The 20,948-nt window shown below is 40.8% G+C and overlaps 1 protein-coding gene across 1 annotated transcript in view; it reads right to left on the bottom strand.

Annotated features, from left to right (window-relative positions):
- CPXM2 (carboxypeptidase X, M14 family member 2) overlaps positions 1 to 13,120 on the bottom strand; it is a 73,295-nt gene extending 60,175 nt beyond the window's left edge. The window contains exon 1 of the mRNA XM_027655315.1: positions 12,407 to 13,120. Coding sequence (XP_027511116.1) covers positions 12,407 to 12,938 — 532 coding nt within the window. The 5' untranslated portion in view covers positions 12,939 to 13,120. The remainder of the gene's footprint in view (positions 1 to 12,406) is intronic.
- Between the last annotated feature and the right edge of the window lie 7,828 nt (positions 13,121 to 20,948).

Raw genomic sequence — 20,948 nt, 5'->3', positions numbered from 1 at the left:
GAGACCTGGTATGTCTGCTCCAGCAGGGAGTTCAGACATTTATACAATTTTTATTTTTTTTCCAAACGTCACATCTGTTGTTATTATTTCATATGAAATGATAAGAAGAATAAACCCAAACACTTCTCATAAGGCGTAGAAGTCATCACAGTGCCTGGAGCTGTTGCTCAGACAATGATTTCAGAAGAAAGTTGTGTGGTTACAATTAACCTGAAGTCAAACTCTGTGCTCCTTCCCAACACTAAAAAAGGAATCAGTTTGTGTTTTCTAGAGCAGAGTGAAAGAAAAAGTAAGTTTGGTTGGGTTGTTTGCTTTTCACATGACTATTCTTTTTTTATTTGACATAATTATTCATTTGATAGGCTGTGAGTTCTTAGATGAACAACTCTAAGACAGTAATAAAATGTCAGAAGTGGCTTATACATTTAAAGTCCCAAACAGTGGAAAACTGTTTCAGTAGAGGGATAAAAAATTGACCAGGTGCACATAGAAAATAACCAGAAGTTCTTTAGATATATCCAGAGGAGCAGAAAAGCAAAAGATTTAGGAACTCATATAGCAGTCAATTAAAACCCACTGTGTCAAAACTGTTGTACCTTTGAGAAGCCCCCTGAAAGCAGAGGATTTAAAGTTCAAAGCAACAGGAAGTAAAATTTCAAGAAATGGTTTTAGAAAGCAAAAAAAAGTTAATAAAAAGAAAAGACTACACGAGTGGGATTGTTGGGATGCAGGAGGGGGGTGTGAGGGATGTTTCCCTCGGGAAGAGGTCTGTGACTGGCATTTGGGAACAAAAACTCCAGGGCAGCACAGGAATCCCATTGGCAAATATGGCATTAATGAAGAACTCTAAGGACAGAGCCCAGCTTGCAAAGGCAGTCAGTTACTCCCCAAAGTAATTTTAGAAACAGATATGATTTTTAAGGGGCTCAGAAAATACACTCTGCAGCCAGGCTCCCCCTTTCCCACATTTCGCCAGGTGTGCTTCCCAGGAGATTTGGCTCATCTTCTCAAGGATTTCAGCTCCCAGATGACTTTTTAGGTTTCGTGTGTCCATTGTGAAGATGACACTTTGCATATACCAGAGTCCTTCTGTTCTTCCTCCCCCTCTCTACCTGCCTTCAAACTAATCATGGAAGAGTCAGCTGAGGGAAATAACTAAATAAATACATTAAAACGTGCCTCAAGCCCAAGCAAGCACCAGAATTCTGTGGATTAACAAGCTTAGTTATTACCTTTTAAATTTTGAGCACTCAGCATTTTCACAAGCCTCTGAGCTTCCTGCCTCCAGAAAGAGAAATGCTGTAAATACTGTCAGCAAGACATGGCTCTTGGTACCTCTGAGTGGATTGTAGGGAAGGACTGGAGCTCCAGCAGGGAAGTCGTTGTGAGGCTCCAGCTCCATGCTACAGAGCAAAGGAGTTAAAAAGCAGTTCAAGCAAGGTTCAGACTAATATCTCTGAGGGTGGGCACCTCTCCAACCCAAATGACTGAGTGTTCAGAGCTCCTTTCTCCCTATTCCAGCTCCGTGCCATCTTGTAGTTTTTTGTAGCCCGCAAGAGATTCCCAAAATTCATTCTGTCTAACCATCTTTTCTGCTTTGTTTAACAATTCAGCCGTGGTCCAGCAAAGACTCACAATCACAGGCTCCACATTTAGCACGTTGGAGGCTTCACTGGTTCAAAGCAAAGTGTACCAGAAGCTTCCAGGGAGCTGGAATGTGAGTTATTAGCGAGTTTAAAATTATCTGCTTTCTCAAGGCTGAGAGCCCAAAAATCCAAACTGAGGACAGTGCATTTCCCAGCCTGTGGACCCAAGGAGGAATGCTCAGGAGGGCATTCAGATAAACACTGATTTTTACCAGTTGCTCAGCGAGTTTGGCATCCTTTCCCTGGAGAAAAGTGTTGTGTTGGCAACAGCCCGTGTTGTCACCAAGAGAGTCCCCGTCTCCACTGCAAAACATCAGTGTGTTAATGTGAAAACTGCAGGTCATGATTTGGGATTTATAACTCAAATGCTGCTTTGGAGCCCATCCTCCTTCCACCCACAGGAGCTGAAAGTATTAACTAAGCATAGGTATTCTGCACTTGAAAAGCCACGGGACAGGGAAAGCTCCAAGGGAAGCTTCCCTGAGTACGAAACTCCTCATTTTTCAACTTGCTAATTGGGAGGAAAGAAACCTGATTAAGGATTAATGAGCAGAAATATGGAACAACTTTGCAGAGGAAAAGTTCTGTGCTATTTTCTCTCCACTTTTTCAAAGAGCTCTGTGGTATTTTTTTTCTGCATAACTCCCTGCTAGCATTTTTTAATCGTATTTTGAGAACTTTCCCCTTCTATTCCTCTTGTAAGAATGTAGGGGCTCTGCACTGACTGCCACTTGACTTGCATTCAAGCACCAAAAAATCCCAAGTGCATATTTTGCAATATGAAACAATTCAGATGTGTCTGCAGCATTTTGTATTCCACATGCTACTACCTCCACCAGGATTTGGATTATTTAGGAAGTAGACCTACTCCTTTTCATTTAATAGTTTAGAAAAACACTGAATGATTTCAGCTGGTTGAGAGCTTTGCTCTTTGTACATTGTGAGGTGAAATATTGCTTACAAATAGACATCACCTTTTTAAAAAATGTTTTCAGATCCTCAGCAATAAGCAGGAGTATTGTAGAAGTATTGGATCAGGAGTATATTACCAACCATATTTTCTTCTCTTTTAAATAAAGAGTTCAGTCTTTCAGGCAGAGAACAGATGTGATACCTTGTGATTTCAGTGACCAGATACCTCAACCCTCATTCCTCCTTGTAAGTTTGGCAGCTGAGGAATTCATCCTTTTTCTTCTCTGAGGCTCATGCATTTCATCCATCTCTTGGCTTCAGCAGCATCTGGGCTCACTTGGTTAACATTTACAAAGGTCTTTGAAAGAACTCTCACAGCTTTCTGCCTCTGCATAAGATCCTCCAATCCTCTGTTCCACTCCAAGATGGAAAAAAGATTTTTTTGGGGCCCTTTTTGTCACAGATATCTAATGAAATACCCTATGCAAAGGAACTGAACTTAGATGTGAGACACTCATTTGAGGAGCCTGCAGGAGTTTTGGACTGCAGATCTCTGCTGGAATCTGAAAGTAAACAGAGGAACTCAAGAACAAAATATCTGCTGAAACAGCTGTCAGGTATTTTTCTCTTCGTTTTAGCTGGGGTGTGTGCTGGACCCTGGCTATGACTGGTCCTGGCTACTCCTCCTCTCCTTTCCTCTCCTCAGCCCTCTGTTTTCACCAGCAGCATCAGAGCTATTGCCTCACCTGAGGGGAAACCTCCAGCTCCAGTGACATGCACTGAACACTGGGGCATGTCCCCGTGCTCCTGGGTCACCTGCATCCTGGGGCAGATCCAAATCCACTCCAAATTTACGATGGGAAACTCCAACCCTCCCTCCAGTCATGTACATAGGCCATATCACCCAGACATACTCTTGGCAGAGCTCTCGGTGGAATCTTTGCTTGGAATTTAAAGTGCGTAAAGACAGTACAGTTTAAATACTCTGTGGGATAAAAATGGGCCTGTCCTTTGGGACAGGGTATTTGCCATCCAGCTGGTGATGACAAATATAACTGTTTCTGAAATAACTGCTTTCTCTAACTTAGAATCCCAGAATCATTAAGAATCATTCCAAAACTCCATATTTTTAAAAGTTTATAACCATAGAAATGCACATAACCCTTTACTATCAACTTTGTGAAGATCTAAGTTGTGTTGTGAGTTGAACTTGGTCTTTGGGAATCCTGTCGATTACAGGAGAATAACACTACTGCGAGGTACCTTGAATAATTTCCAAGCAGCCCCAGGCTGATGTATAGTCATATAACAAGTCTGTCTGGCAATTCATTAAAAAAACCAAACCAAACCAAACCAAACCAAACCAAACCAAAAAAAACCCACAAAAAATCTTTCAGTAATTATCCACCACCACCTCCCCCCCAAAAAAATCTCAATTAATCATGTTCACTACTGATTTTGAAAGTAGTTTCTATGCCAATAGCTAATACCTACAAAGCAGATACACTGTGTAGCAGAAAGAAGCAAAAAGACATATAATCTGCCAGTACATGAACCAGGTTTAACTTATGTATACGACAACTTTAATTGTGTTCCTTGTTTAGCCTATTGGATGCAGCATTTTGCAAATACAGCATCCTGCTAATGCTCCTGGGAAAGCAGGAGCAGAACTCTGCCATTTGCTATTATTTACAGACCTGTACATTTACAGCTGAATAACCACAAGTAAACAGAAGATGAATGCTTTCTCTGGATACTTTCACTATTAAATCAGATATTCAACTCCACCTGTGAGTCACAGGTGCTGAAGTCACTGTGGTCCTCTGAACCTTGCCAGTTTTTTGCAATTTTCTGCAATGTCAAATCCCAGTAACGCAGCCCCACACAGCCCAGGCAGTTCAGGTTTGGGGGTCATTCATGTGTCAGAACAGCAAATCATTCACTCTTCCTGATCCAAGTGTAAAATCCAAGAGTTTCTCCAGTTTTGACAGAGTAGTAGTGTCTCATTTAATTTTTGAAAGGCATTCTTGTAAAATATATTTTACAGTGTATTGGGGCTGACTTTCATTTATATGGCAGCTCCTTTAAACACCCCTCCAGAATCATAAAGTCGCTTTAAAGCCTTTTTTTGTTTAGAAAAATAATGTTAATCACTGAGTTAAGGAGGAATGAATTCCTTGGCTTTCCTTCTCTCCATTTACCCTACAATCTGGTGCAAATCGTTGCTTGCTAACATCAGCATGTCACCCACCAGAAGAGAAGTATTTTATGTCCGAAAGAGGACTTTGGATATCTGTCAGCAGACTCACCAGAATATCCTTTGTAACTCAATTCAAGCAGGGCCAGAGACATTAACAGCTAAACACAAGTTCTCTAAAGATGCTTTAAGTGATCCCCACATACTTGCTCTGAAGCCTTCACAGGCACCCTGACTCTCGGAGTCACCATCTGGTATCTCTTCATTCTCCCCCTTGTTTTTCTCACCTTTTTTTGTTGCCATTTGAGAAGCAGTTTTCCCTTTACACCTGTCAAGTTGATTTAGCACTGCCTGGTGACTGCATGAAGAATAAAACACCCTGCTCCTCTCTGGCAGTGCTCCATCCCTTCCAGCACACAGCAGACACCCTGTTCTTCCCCACATTAGGATGATAAAACCACAGGTGAATGGAATCATAAATATTCCTTTTGCTGTGCTACAAGGAAATCAGAAGTAATAAAGTCACACTGCAATGTATTTTACTAATATTTAATGTAGTGGTTTTTACTGCTTGGTTAGATATGCAAAAACCCCACGAAACAGCTTTTGAGCTGACAGAGATAGAGAAAGGCTTCCAGAGAAGCAAGGCTTGCCCCTAAAGGAGATACGTGTTCTCAGTGACCAGTATCATGTGTGGTTTATGAAAAGAAGTCCTCATCAGGAAAATCATCATTCAAAGCAGCATTAGAGACCCATCTTCGGGTTGGCCAGGGTCCTCTGAACACCCTTGTTCCACTGTCCATGCACTAAATTTAAAAGTGCATTTTAAAAGGCAAAAATTTTGACTATATCAGAGCTTTGCTTGTTCCCATTTTCCTCGAGTACCCAAAAAACTGGTGTTAAAAGCACATATTTATATTTCCATATAATTTTGTACAAGACATAACCTCACCAGAGTCCAGATCTAGTGCATCTTTTGCATAACAACAAGCATAAGCAACAACTATGTGTGAATACAACACTCAAATCCCAGCTCTGTACTCAGATGACCAGACTTTTGGTAGTCTGCTCTTTACACAGACAGTGAAATGGGTAACACTTAAAAACCCGAGGAAGAAAAGGCTCAGACGTTGAAAATTCAAGAAATTACTTCTTCTGCACCACAGCTTCTACTTCCATTATTCCATCTTTTTGACAGATTCTGAGTTCACAGAGCTGACAGAAGCCTTCATTCCAAAACCAAAAGAAATAAGCGAAATTTGGTTGTGAACCATTGGATTGACCTGCCTAGCCAGCTCACTGAACAGAGAATAACATTAAAAACCAAGACTGAATTCAGCTAATGAGTGTCTCGTAATGTGCTGGCATTTCAGGAACAAGCCTAGGCTCAGGTTCATACTATTAAAATCTATTCAGTGAAACCATCCCTTTTTTAAGAGGTGTTTTTAAAGAAGTATTTTTCTCACCCTAAAAATTAGTTTGAATTCAGAGAAGGCTGCTAGGAGAATTCTAATGGAAAATGGTTTTCTCTAGCATAATCAGATGTGTTTATTCTGATTTTTCTTTCCTCATGTTATATTATTCATTGAAGCCATGGGTAAGGAAAGATACTAATCAAAAAGGTTTGGCCAATTTTGAGGGTATTGCTCATTATTCATTCTTAGTCATCCTTTGTCCTCTTTTGTTGTGACATTCTTTAAAGGATGGGCTCTTAAATTGAATGGCTGTGTTACATTTCATTATTCTCCTTATTTGTATAAGTGCTGAGGAGAAAACAGAAGCTGGTAGATGAAAGAAAGCTCATTAAAAGCCACATGTTTTCATCTTTGCTTGTCACATCTGGCAATTATGATGTGATAGAGGTCATATTAAAATTCATGGGATAGGCACCTAAGGCCAGTAAGTTCATTCTTAAAAGTTCCTATTATAAGGAGTTCAAGCAAAAGCTTTAAAATTAAAATACATATTCTAGGTCATGCTTGACTTTCTCTAGGCTTCTCAGAGAGGGAAGTTACAAGGTTTAAGAGAGAAGATACCAATGGACCACAAAACATCAGCTGGTGATTACACACCATATGAGAAATTCTGTGCTTCCTTCTTCTTAGTTCCTGTACAAGTCATTTATCACTGAATAACCTTCACTTAACCACCAGCCTATGCACACAGTCATTTCCCAACCCTCCTTTTACCCTCTGATGCAGTTCCCTAACTCAAAAGCCTGTTTCCTGTTCCCCCTGAATCTGTTTTACATTTCCAGCTCCCGCCCCATTTCTATTCACACCTTTCCTCTACGCTCCCTGTCGTGCTCCTGAGCCACCACTGGCTCTGCTCCCACCCAAACCCACACCAGTCCCCTGCCCTGTCTGGCTTTCAGTCCTTCCCTTCCACTCCAAGGCACCTTGCCAGTGTTCCCAGTGCCTTCCTCACAGCCAGGGCTATGAGACATTCCATGTGCCAGCAAAGTTCAACACACTGGACTTCAAACATCTTTGGAAAAATTTGACTTTGATGACTCTCTTTGCTCCTAGACTTCCTCCTAACTCTTGACCCACACCTCCAGCCTGTTGCCAGCGTTCTCCCTTTCCACCTTGTCCAATTTTGCTGAGCAATGCTGGTTCACAGGCTACCTTATCCTTCTGTTTCCTTCTGATCTAGCTGGAAACCTGGTGTATCTTGGTGACTTCTTAAGTGCTTTCAGCTGTCAGTTCAATGCCTTACATATCACTCTCTCAAATCTTCTTTCCAGTGAAAAAATTCAGGATTCAAATGTCAGTAACACCATAAACTTGTCAGTTTTTAGCTTCACACGCTCTTCAGATCTTTGCCACCATTTTGCACTAAAATATCTCCATTTTTTCCCAAATAACATCTCTATGATTCAGCTTTTCTCCCTCATTCACTTATTGATTTCTCCCAGCTTTCATAATCTTATATCTTTGTAAACACCTCAATTAATGTACTGTCAGTCTATTGTTATACATCCAAATTCATTCTCCAAGATAATTTTTATGATTGCTTGCCTTGGCCATTTTATCCTCTCTGCCTCCCTTAGTGACTCCTCCTCACACACATGTCCCAGTGAGATCCTGACCCATCCAAGGGATTCTTATGCACTACATAAACAAAAAAGAAATAGAAAACTAAAAACCTTCAGAATTACATTGCTGAACAAGTGGCAAATCACACAGAAATAAACAAATCTGGGGCAAGTAAACAGCAATGTATCTGAAGAGTTTCATCAAGCCTGGGGAAAGCATTAAATGAGACAAGACAAAGGAAATCACAATCACTAAACACAGATACACGTTGGATTGTGCAGAGATCAAACAATGGGAAACACTGGTGAAATACAAAACAAATGTGCACTAAACCCCATTCTGAGCACTGCCATATAAACAGACATCACTCCTTTATTTTTCTAAATGCAATCAGAATTGAAATATGGCCAGAACAAGAACTGCAAGTCTTGTAAATCAAATCGAAATAATTATGGATTTATTTGTGGCAGATTTGAAAGCAATAGGATTGACAGTGGGAACTGCTGAGTCATGGCCCAGAGCAATGTGCAGCACTGAGGAGTGTTCACTGGGACCTCACCCCATAAACCTCTCAGTGATGAATTTTGGGCTGTACTTGGACCCCCAAACTCTGAAGGCATCTGCCCCACAGATGGTAGCTGAGATGCCAAGTATTAAACTCTATTAAAGGCCTCATAAAAGAAAAACACTGATGTTAACAAAGCTCTTCCCACTGATTTGGATGGGCTTTGGATAGAGGTCTGTACAAACAAGGATGGAACTGGAAAATGGAAATACATATATATACAAAAAACTGTCAATCCAACTGTTTACCTTCCAAGGATGACCTAGTACCACTTAATTTATGAGTCATTTAAAGGGCAAGGAGGCAGATTGATATTTCTAACCATTATCTGAATCCAGTATCTGCAAATATTGATTCTTATAATTTTTTTTTTTAAATTACATCCCATTACAACCCTGCTGGCCTCAACAGGATTTCTTTCTCCATTAATATTTCACAGATTACAAATATCTATATTCTCACCACCTTCAGTAATTACCTTAAGTTGAGTCCATGTCATCTGTTTTGTGCTGTGTCCTTCAGACTGTTCCATTTGATTTCCACTTTGGTTCAAAGCTGGGGCTGATCAGCACCAGCTGCTCAGCCAAAGGGCAGATCACACGTTCCCATTCCCCCTCTTTCTTCATCCCAGCTCCCAGCCAGACTATTGTTTGCTACAATTAATTAATCCCGCATGCCCTGGCTGCCAGTGAGCCTCACAACCCCCAAATTTTTATATTTACTGCATGTCCAATAAATTAATTCCACCTCTGGATAGATGCATAAACACATAGTTACAAACATATATACACAATGCATAAACACATAGTTACAAACATATATACACAACACACATCCTTACCCAACCAGACTTATTATTCGTGGATATTTGCTTGACAACTGCTATTATTCTTTCTTGCTGGCCTCTTAACATCAAAATTTGAGAAAATATAGGAATGACTTAATATTTAGACATCTCTGTGAAGGGCCAGATTTTCAGATCTTCATTTCAAACCAATCCCTGGTGACACGGTGACATGGTAATAAGCATAATAGTCACTGCCCTGGCAGGACCTGACCTTTGCCTGCTTTTGAGTGAGAAGAAAGGAGAAATTTCAAATATTATAGCTAGAATTTTTAACACTGCAGCTCAAATTGCCTGACAAATGTGATTTCCTGCTAAAAACCTGCTGTTTTCACTTACATCTTTAACAATTGGTGACCGTTTCCCTCACTGGGTGTTTGCCTTAGGGCTTAATATGCCTATTGCAGTTCAAATAGTTCAGCTGCTCCCAAGGAAATCCTAAGAATTTTCCCATATTTAAACAAGTCTAACAGTCAGCTTGTTGAGTTGATGTCAACTGCCCAGGAGCTGGATCAAGGAGCAGGAGTTTGATGGAGGGGGATCAGTTGTTTTTTCATACCTCTGGCTATTTTTTTTTTAAAGCTCACAGGCTTTAAAACCTCTTATTTCACACGGCTGGTGGAAGCTTGGAAGCTCAGCTGTGCCCAAAGGGCACAAGCCTGCTGTGGGAAGAGGGACTGAGCCATTTCCAGCTGCTTTTGGTGGTGCATCAGGAGCCTCCACCCTTGTCCCCTTGACCTTGTGTTTGGTCTTGCAGAGGGAGAGAAGGAGGCTGAGGAAGGACCTCACCTGACTGAATGCAGGTATGAAATGAATGAGGTAAGGTGGGAAGTGAAAACCAGCAAAACAGAAGATGAATCCTGCACGTGTCACTCTGTTGGCCCACAATGCAGCCTTCTTTTGGGGGAAGGAGAAAGTCTCTTTTTTTAAAACTTTTCTGATTCCTTAATTTCCTATATAGAAAAATGAATGTGATTCCATTTGCAAAATCTAACATTCTTAGAAAATGACCAAATGAAGACTGTCTGTAAGACTTCACTATGCTCCCCTAGGGGCTCAGCTCCTAGTGGGAGATAGTTTGAATTTCATAATGCTGTTACTGCAACACAAAAAGCAAACCAGGTTAGGACAGGATGAGCATTCCACAGGGATGTCTGCTACCTTCTCTGCAGCTGTAAGGTGCTCAGTGCAGCACACGGGGAATGAGGAAGATGCCTGTCTGTAAAGATAAATTAACTTTGCCCTCTTGGATTGGGTGATATTCTCATCGCTGTCGTGTTTGGTGGAGAAAGTGTGAAGTCATGGTGCCGGGAAAACTGAGAAAGAGCCAACAGGGAAGGTGAAAGCAGAGCTGAAATGCAGAACATCCCACTAGAGGATAGAGATATGCATTGACTTCACAAAGCCAAGGAAGAAAAACCCTGCTATCTAATTGGGTAGCTTTAAATTCCCCGTGTTTCCCATGGTCATGGAATGGTTTGCATTGGAAAGGATCTTAAAGACCATCTCATTCCAACCCCTGTCATGGGCAGGGACACCTTCCACTAGCCCAGGTTGCTCCATGCCCCATCCAACCTGGTCTTGGACACTTCCAGGGATGGGGCAGCCACAGCTTCTCTGGGCAGCCTGTGCCAGGGCCTCACCAGCCTCATAGGGAAGAATTTCTTCCCAATATCCCATCTAACCCTGCCCTATGTCAGTGGGAAGCCATTCCCCCTTGTCCTATCCCCTATCTTCCCTGTCCTCCTGATCCAGTCTGTGGAGGTGGAAAGCAGAATCTTTTTTTTTTCTTCTTAATCTAAAAAAAACCCAAAACCCAAAAAACAAACAAACAAAAAAATCACATTAAAACAATCTCAGATGACCCAATGCAGACTAAAATGACTGCACTGATGTAACACACTTAATAAGCCAATTCTTGAGATGGTCCAAGCAGTATCATCCACTTGGGAAGCTGCTCCATGGCTGCTGGCCCTGAGGGAGAGAGGGTCATGGATGCCTTGTGCCTCTCCTCCCCCAGACAAGATATTTCTGCTGTCCTCCTTGACTCTGCCTTGACTTACACTGACAAGCTGCTCTGCCTGCCCCACAAACGGTTCTCCAGATTTTAGAAATTATGTTTTCTTACCACTATTTATTAGTTTAAAAGCCCATATCTTTGCTAGTCAAATGCTAATGAATTTCTGTTGATGTTAACATTAAATTTAAAATATTTTGTTTACTACTTGCGAGATGTAACTGGACAACTCTTGATCCTCTGTTTTGCTGTACGAGTGACTCTAAATCACAAAATTTAGTAAGTTTTCATCCGAAGTAAAGGGGAATTCAGCTGTTGGGGAGTGGGATTTGGCCCCAAAGTTTACAAGTCTAAAGTTCACAGACCAAACTCACTCCTAAGTATCCCAAACCAGTAAAGTACCTACCAGACAGTCAGGGAACACAGGAAGAAATTACTCTTCTTCCAGGGTGGTGCAATTAGGTCTTGATGGGAACAACTGGGTGGTAAAAACGGATCAAGTTTCTACAAACTATAATAATTGCATATTTTCACCTAATCAAGTGCAGAAAATAGAAAATGGATTTAAGGGTGGTCATTTGATTGTAAGGCATTTTTGTTGCTGTTTAATTTCTTTATTTTGCAGGTCAATAATTAAATTGAGCTTCTTGAGGCTTAGTCTTTTACAGGAAGATCTCTGTTTACATATCTTCCTCTGGAGGGCTTCGGAGTGAAATCTCAAAGAAATTCACAGGTTTATAAGTAAAATTAATTCAGCAGCCTCTCAGATTAAAGAGAAGGGATAAAGAGAGGTGTCACTATGTATAATCATCTTTTACTATGGAATCTATCTCCATTCTTTTGCTTAGAGAACAGTAGCTTTTACAACATGCCAGTTGTCAAATGTAATTAAGAATAATTAAGAAGGAAAAGCCCATATACTAGCCAGAGTACAGTAGCATAAAAACATTACAACTCCAAAATAATCTCTTTAGTTGATAAGGAAAGGGTTAAAAAGTAGTAAAAGTTCTACAGATCTGTTCTGGGGGATATTAAAAATTAATGTGTTGTCATCATCATCACCACAAACACGTTTATTGTTATTATTGCCGAGGCTGCCATTAGCTGGATATTCATTAATGCAAAAAGTTACAGGCAACGTGAGATTCAGCAGACTCCAAACTCTGGAGGAGGAGGTGGAAAGTTACCTGGTGGCGTTTCAAGAATCGGTTTTCCTTTTTTGTTGTTCTTCTTCGGTTTTAACTCCTTCCTGCTGGGTTTGAACCGCGGGTGCTCCTCTGCCTCTGCAGCGCGGTGAGGTCCTTCCTCTCCAGGTTGCTCCGTGAAAGGAAAAAACTCTTCCCCGGGATATGGAAAGGAATAATAATGATCCCTGTTGGTAATTTCCTGCAGGTAATAATCCTGATCGTCCATGGGTACAGCCCGGGACACATCCCCCAGCAGCGCCAGCCCAAAGGTGCAGAGAGCGAGGCAGAGCTGAGAAGAACATGAGCCTTTTTTGCTGCGGGCAATCATCGTTTGCTTTTGCAGGAATCTCCTCTGCGAGTGCGGGAACTTTATTTGGAAAGAGGGAAAGGAGAGTTTTGGCAGCTGCCAGAGCCCCTCGAGGAGAGGCAGAGGCTGCCTGCGGGAAGTGCCTCTGCTTTGGGCGAGTTTGCAGGAGTTGCGAGGAGCGCAGCGGGACGGGGCTGCGGAGGGAGGGGGCAGGACGGGATTCATGTGATCCTCGGGATCCTCAGCCAGACGGACAGACAGACAAACGCTCCGCTCCGCCGGTGTTTGCCAGGTGGGATCCCCAGCACCGTCAGCTTCGCTGCTTTTCCTCTCCTGCCCCGCAGTTTTGGGTGGTTGGTGCTGCTCTCCCCCAAGCCCAGAGTTACTCGACAGTTCCCGCTTAATTCCCAAACAGTTTCTTTAGTCTTCCCACGCGCGGCTGATCCACGAGAGGGTTTATTGGAAGAAAAGTAAAGTTGGCAGCCGGCCTGCTCCTCCCAGCCCGTGTCCAGAGGGTTTCCCTGCCGCTGGAGATGCTGTGCAGAAGGGGGTGGGCACACGGAGCCTGTGGCTGGCAGGGGTCACCTGCTGGCCCTGCCACCTGGGCATGCAGGAAGATATATGGGATGTGGGTTGCTGACAAATAATCCTCATCCCATATATGTTGTGCTGTATTCCCTTTTGTGGTATGTTTTTTCTCCTTTTGGCTTTTGCAAAGAAGAATCGCTCTCCAGCACCAATCTCGGCGTCCCTTGTTTGCATTAGCTTACATTTACATGACATCAATAATTTATACATATTATTTATATATATATAATTTATATACATATAAAATTTTATATATACAATTTATATATAAATTATATTTACATTATATGACACAAATAATTTATATATAATTTAAATTAGTTTATAGATATAAAAATATGTTTAAGTTTATGTATAGATGTGTTATTTTATAACAACTTGTGGTTTAAATAATATAGTTTAAATAACATAGTTTTATATAAGCTTATAGTTCGTAGTAGCTTATTTCATAATAACTTACAGTAAATTATCCATAACTAATATAACTTGACAAGTATCATGTGCCAAGTTATAAGAGACTTCTCCTGGGGTATATGGCAAATCCCTGGAGTCAGTCCAAATGAAAACCAGAAAGAACATTGTTCATCAGTGGCCCTTTTTCTCATTCTTTTTGGAATGGTCCTGATATTTGTTCTCTCTGAAACATCTTCCCAACAGCCCAGGATGTTTTGTGCTACACACGCACAACCCAGTGTCGTTAATGAAATCAATTTGTCTGAGAGTAAAATCTTATCTTTCATCTTTTTCATACCTCTAAAATAACCTTCAGTGCTGAAGGAAATGTGCAACAGTTGGCTTGTATGAAATATGAATTCCTACTCCTGTGTTGAAAATACCAGCTTATATTTTCATCATGTATATTGTGTTTCTTGCCATGGTCCAGTCAGCTGGGAGAAAGTATTGCATCTGTTGCCCAGTCTTTATTCTTCCTTTGTGCTCACATTTTTTGTGTGTTTCTCATAATTTTAGTACCATAATAAACATTTTATATCTCAGTACCTGTATCTTTTGGTATATTTGGGTTCCAGGCTGTGGGTGATCCTGCCCGTATATACAATTATCATCCTTGCTTTCTCAGTTGCTACCCAAAAGGAATTTAGTGGTTATACTGTCTGTTGTCCTTCCTTTTAGAAAAATGTAATTTTATTTTTATCCTTAATTTTTACTTTTTTAAAATTTAAATCAAAATTATGTTTGTTTTGTTTGGTTTGGTTTTTTTTTTAATTTAGGAATTTTCATATTCTAAAACTAGAATAAAATAGGAGCTGAGTCCTACTGGATATGGTGTGTGAGAAGCAGACTGCTTGTTCCCCGTGCTCAGGGACAGGCTGAATATCCTCTTTTAGTGATTTCACAGTTGTTCTTATTTTGTTTTCCCTTTCCAAAGTATCCAGTCCTTTCTCCCCTTGGTCCTGACTTCTGAGGGTAGAGCACAAGCTACAAAATATGTGTATAATTTTGTTGCCATTTGCAGCACAGTCACTCTTGTGCAAATAATATGAACGTTCACACATCTAGAGAAGAAGTAGATAAATAAACTTTTCCATGACATCATTAAGGACTTGGTTTTTTGGTAACTAAAGGAGCTTTAGCTGTGAAATCACTATTTAACTTATTGCAGTGATCATAGAAGGACACACAGAAACAGGAAATTGTAGACATTTCCAAGCATAACAAGTGATATTTTTGTAAAATATAAAGTCAAGTGTACATTAATTAAAGACCTGAGGATTGAAATTTTGGGGATATTTTACATTATATGAATTTCACAATTTTACATGTGTACATTTCAACAAGGTGTGTATGTAAAGATCATGTGTTTTCTCTTCTATATGATACCTGTTCTACAAAGAGACAACTGTGTGGGCTTTAGTTAAAATTAATCCTATATACTATAACATAATGTCTCCCTTTACTAACTGAGAATGTAAAGTAGCTGTATATATAGAGAGATGTATGACTATAGCTGCATAGAGTATAGCAGCAAAAATCTTCTGCCAAGGGAAGACCTGAACTTAAGTAATACATATAAAAAAAGATACATTTAAGTGACAAAATACCCACCCAAATGTTACCCACATCACACACCACTATCTTACAACTCCCTGGCAAGAGGCTGGAGCCTGATGGGGGTCGGGCTCTTCTCCCAGGGAACAAGTGACAGGATGAGAGGAAACAGCCCCAAGTTGTGCCAGGGGAGTTTAGGTTGGACATTAGGAAACATTTCTTCACCAAAAGGGTTTTCCAGCACGGGCACAGCTGCCCAGAGCAGTGGTGGAGTCCCCATTCCCGGGGGAATTTAAAAGACCCGTAGATGTGGCTTGGAGAGCCATTTTCTGTGAGCCATGGGGATGTGCCCACCAGGACACTGCAAGGCACTCAAGGACAGGTAGGTTTTCCTGCATGACTCCACATCCACAGGCAAGAAGTTTGCAGAACATCAGGCAGTGCCACACCCACTCCTCCACCTCCTGCAGTCACTGCAAGTAACTTCCCCTTGTCTCTCTGTACTTACCTTAAGGAAGATTTGTTCATCCAAACACACCTATCAATATTTATTCCTGAGTATAAAACTCTGTCAATCACCAGATCCCCTATATTTATTTCACTTGAATTTTAATACTTTCTGTGGATGTGGACGCACATATGGATGCACTGCTGCCCCTTCCAGCCCCACCTCTGGTTTTGGGGTGTCCATGAATACAGCCAGTAAAGTCTGTCTCTAAGCAGAATTTTTTTTACTTGACCGTGAGATGTTTTCACTTTTTTTTTTTTTTTTTAATCTGTCAACATCCTAGAAGGATACAACTTAGAGGAAAGGAGGTGTTTTCTCTTTTTGGAGTGGCACAGGAGTATTAAGTTCACTGAAGGCTCAGATATTTTGGGCCTGGGGGCTGTTCCTTTTGCCTGTGAAGTATCACAACAGCTTGTAAAAACTTGCAGTTGATGTGGAAGGAGATAAAGCAAACTCATATTTTTGTAGAGCAACTGGAACCAACCTCATCCTCCACTCCTGAACTGATACCAGTGATAGTGTATAAGTCATTCTACACTTTGCTTTAAATCTTTGTCCTGCTGAAGTGAAACACAACATGCTGTAATCTGCAAACAAGCAGCGTTTTCTCCCTCTGTTCCCAAGAAGGATTTATTTAAAAGATGATGGTTTAACCCCTCAGCTGGGGTAACATTTCTCAAACCACGTATTTTGAGCCAATTTCACAACACCCCAGAAAAAAAAGAGGCACTCCCAGCTCTTCTTTGCCCCTTGCAACCTCCCTCCTGGGAGAGATTTAGATTGGATATTAGAGGAAATTTCTTGATGGAAGGGGTGGTCAAGCATTGGAACAGGCTGCCCAGGGCAGTGGTGGTGTCACCAGCCTTGGAGGGATTTAAAAAACCTGTCGATCTGGCACTTGGGGACATGGTTTAGTGATGGGCTTGGCAGTGCTGGGTTAATGCTTGGGCTCGATGATCTTAGAGATCTTTTCCAACTAAATGATTCTGTTAAGTTCAGATTCAGGACTGCATTTTCACTTAAGAGAGTTAGAGTTGTATATCTAAGCACAGTCCTTGTTCAAGACCTTAATTTGTATTTATACAACACAGACAAGGATCACACATTTACATTTAACACAACTTCAAAAAACTTTGTGACTCCTGCAACTTCTCTTTGGAATATGTGCATCTTTTTTTTTATCAGAGTAAAGCTTTGTGGTTAGAAAGCAAAGACAAAGAAATAGGCATCTCTGTTCCCTTGCCATTCCACAGCAACTTTCTGAGGTAGCACATAAGGTTTCTATATGCTTTGGCAACAAAATGACTCTAAAAATAACTTTTCTCTGAAGACCAGTGAAGTTTCTGTTCCTTTGTACTTCTGATCTGTACTAAATCAGGAAGCACAGAACAGAGCAAGAAAACAGAATTACACTTTTTAGAGTCATTTTCTTTTCCACAGAAAGCATTTTACTCCTACTGTCAACAAGGTCAAACCTGCTCAGAGGAAATGGAAACCCAAAACTGACACTGGGAAATACAAAGTAAACTGAATTGAACATTTATATGTCTCTTTGATGCCCATTTCTTACGTATGTAACAGAGACAGGTACCAAGGTTCTGCTTACCTGTGTACCCCCCCATGTATCCCTGGGGTATCCTGGCATTTAAAAACCCATTTGCACTTGTTGAAAGAGTGGTTCTTACCACAAAAATGGAAACATAAACGAACTCTCACATGGAGATGTTTTACTCAGTTTTAAGATACATTGAATTTAAAGGGAATATATTTTACCAGGTGAGGAATGCCAGATATACATGGAATCTTAATATTTGTCTCTGAGCATATACAATAATGATACAGAATGTGAAATATCCTCATGAGCAGGCTGCTGTTTCCTTTGGGCAAATAGACTTTTAAAATAAACTGATGACATTAATGAAGGCAATTATTTCCTTCCTCGGTTGTTTACTTTAACTACTTAGAAATGCAGTGTGCATCCCAACTGGGGAAATTAGCCCAGTGCATTCTCCCTAACTTTTCTCCTAAGAACAACATGACCTTCAGATAATCATTCAGCATATTGCCTTTGTGCTTGTGTCTGAAGAAGGAGCTCGGATTGCCATGGAAACAAAAGTTCCTTGTTCTCCTATACTTCCCTGTGCTATGATAACACTTTCACTGTATGAACCCTTTTCTTAGCCAGAAGGGGAATTGTGGGATTTTTGTGTTTTGAGCACCTCAAAGTGATGGCTCAGTTCATGGCAGAAATGTTCTGGATGTCAAGCAGAGCCTTCACCCAGCATCATTATTATTTGGGGATATTTAGACCAGATCCATCTGCATCAGTCCATTTCTCTATGTATACTTACCAGAGTTTTCTTTACTTTTTCCTTCTGTGCTGAACACATGAGAAGAAACAGCATTTCAAGAAAGACAAAGTTAACTTGTGACATAAACAAAGCCCAAAAGCATTTCTGACATTTTTGCAAAGAGTGTAATAGGTTGGGTTTTGGGTTTTTTTTGGTTTTTTTGCTTGTTTGGTTTTTTGGGTTTTTTTTTTTTTTTTTTTTTTTTTTTTTTTATGATGGGAACTACATTTCTTCATGCCCCAGAATGACTGTAGATTTTGTGTTGACAACACATTGCCCTGGCATTTGGCAGCCACTGCTGGACCACAGCCAGCAGGATTATCACTAGGAAAGGGACTTGAGAGGCTGCCTTGTGATTAAAAATTCTGTAATACTAGCGGTACAAAAAGAGAAGTAATATTTCATTTAATAGTATTTAGTTTTGGTGCTTCACCAGCGTTGGAAGGACTGTAGGTCTGCATTAGTCAGTGGTTCAGATTTCTTTGCATTGTTTAAAAATGGGCAAATTTAATGTGCATTTTATTTTAACTGTAAAACTGAGACAGCATTAAGACAAGAGGGATGACTGGAGGACAGCAGTTATGTGGAACAGTTGGAGAAAATGGGATGAAATGCCCCTGCTGTGCACTCAGCCAGGACTGCGGGTGACGAGTGTCTGGAACGGCCTTTTTTTTGGTTTTCTTGTGTGAAAACAGCCACTTCCAGCAAATTCCCATGGACATCACCTACCTGCCAACATTTGAATTTCAAAAAGTAATGACTCTCACATTTCAGTCTGGTATTTCCTGGCCTAAAATTGCTGTACATGTGCCATGCAGAGTGTGAGCAGCATGTTTAACACATCCCAGGCAGCAGCAGGGAAATGCAGCTTGGGGTTTGTCTGAAACCAACTTAAAGGGCATTTTTTTCCTGGGATTTCTTCTATATTCACAGCCTGAGAAGTCATGAATGAAACTCCACTGGTGACAGAAGATAGTACATAAATGTACCAAGTAATCCTTGTCATGTTAAATGTGATAGAGCTGACCAAGGCAACGTCACCGAAGAGTAGTCTCTAAAATTTCTATATTTAAGGATTGTGTTTTAAATAGAGAACAGGAAGGAATTATTCCTTTCAGATACAAGCAGTATTCGTGGCTGACATTCGTTTGGGTGAATAAATACTTAATGTGATATTTTCGTATGATGACAATGTCTCTGCATAACTTAAGTCCAAATCCCGCAGATTCAATTTAATTTAGTGCAGTTTTTAGCAAAAGGTGGGGAGATCTGATTTTGTTTATCTTCATAATCACATATTTTTGTCAATATGCTGGAAGCACCTTTCACAGTGCATTCATTTATGAAAACAGTGAAAATGCAGGAATTAGAGGGAGAGGAAAGCAATGAAATGAGTTTTCACTTGTCATACAAAAGGCATCAAAGGTTCATGTCGGACTTACACTACCAGATATGCCAATATAATTTCACAGTTGTGTAATAAACTTGTTTGAACTTGACTTATAGCCATTAAAAAAGGCCTTGTGCCAACATGTTGGACACAGCTATCTGAGGTGAAGTGATAGGATTTAAAGGCACAGTGAAGTTTTACGGCTATGCAGATGCTTACTGAGAGGTGACCTAACATAAATTATAAAGTTCCACTGTTTGAAAGGCACTAATATATTTTTCCACATGGGACTTGGCACTAATTCTGCCAAAAAAAGCAGGATACTAAAGACTGCCTCGCATTTTAAAATCTATCTTAAGTATTTAGTTTCCAAAAATCATAGAATAGCTTAGGTAGAAAGGGATCTTTGGGACATAAGCATCCCCCTTTTTAACCTCTTTTGTGTGTTTAAACTAAAAGATCTCTAAGACAGAGTGTGTTTCTCGTGGTGTGGTTGTATATCCCACCCATTAATGGGATCAACACTGTTAGACATATTATTGACTCCAACAGAGTTAGACCCTCAAGAGTATCATTATCACTTGGGTTACTGAATTTGTTTTTGAAAAGAGTGAAATTTAGCCAAATACACCCCACAGTGCAGCTCAGATATGGGTTTGTTTGCCTCCTACTGGTTATGGCAAACGTGGTTCAAGTGAAACATCCTGGCTTCACTTGAGGCCAGATAAGCTTGTCAGCAGAGTAGGGAGTAATTTCCAGAGGCATCCATCAGGACTTAAGTGGCTTATCTCAGAAATAATGGCAATGACAGTAGTGATAATATTTTTGAAAGGAAATTACTTGTGACTAACAGGAAGAAGAGCTGCTGCCTCCTTTGAACAGCACCCAGACAAGGGAGTTTCTTATTTCTTTTTTATTGCCGTCACCGGATTGATAAAAAAAAACTGGCATGAAGCAGTTTCAAAGTTTTCCTGGCATTTTTAAGGATGCTGCTATTGCTTATGACCTTCTCTTTCTGTCCTTCCTGTGGTCCCCACACATTTGCCTCGGGATGGGCCTCCTCTTCTTAATCTTGCATGACTTTGATCATAGTGTGTCAGGGGAGAGGCTGAGTCCAGGGCCAGCTGAGCAAGGGTCAAGGTGCTTCTCCAGATGATGAGACATTGTAAAGTCAAGGAGGCTCCCTGATCCTTCAGGATCACTTTCCCAGGCTTCAGTACAAATATTGCTCCCAGGACCTGCCTCCACACTCGTGACTGTGTTCTGTTTTATCTCCCCTCTCTATTTCTCAGCAACCACAGGCTCGAGGCTCCATTTCGTGGAAGGCTTCAGAAGATTTGCAGTGGTCTTGGAATGAGATCAGCAGACCTCCTGCAAGGCTGGAAACCTGG

This window comes from Corapipo altera, unplaced genomic scaffold (assembly GCF_003945725.1).
Source record: "Corapipo altera isolate COAL_440 unplaced genomic scaffold, ASM394572v1 180, whole genome shotgun sequence".
NCBI lineage: Eukaryota > Metazoa > Chordata > Aves > Passeriformes > Pipridae > Corapipo > Corapipo altera.
This window is presented reverse-complemented; position numbering and strand designations above follow the sequence as displayed.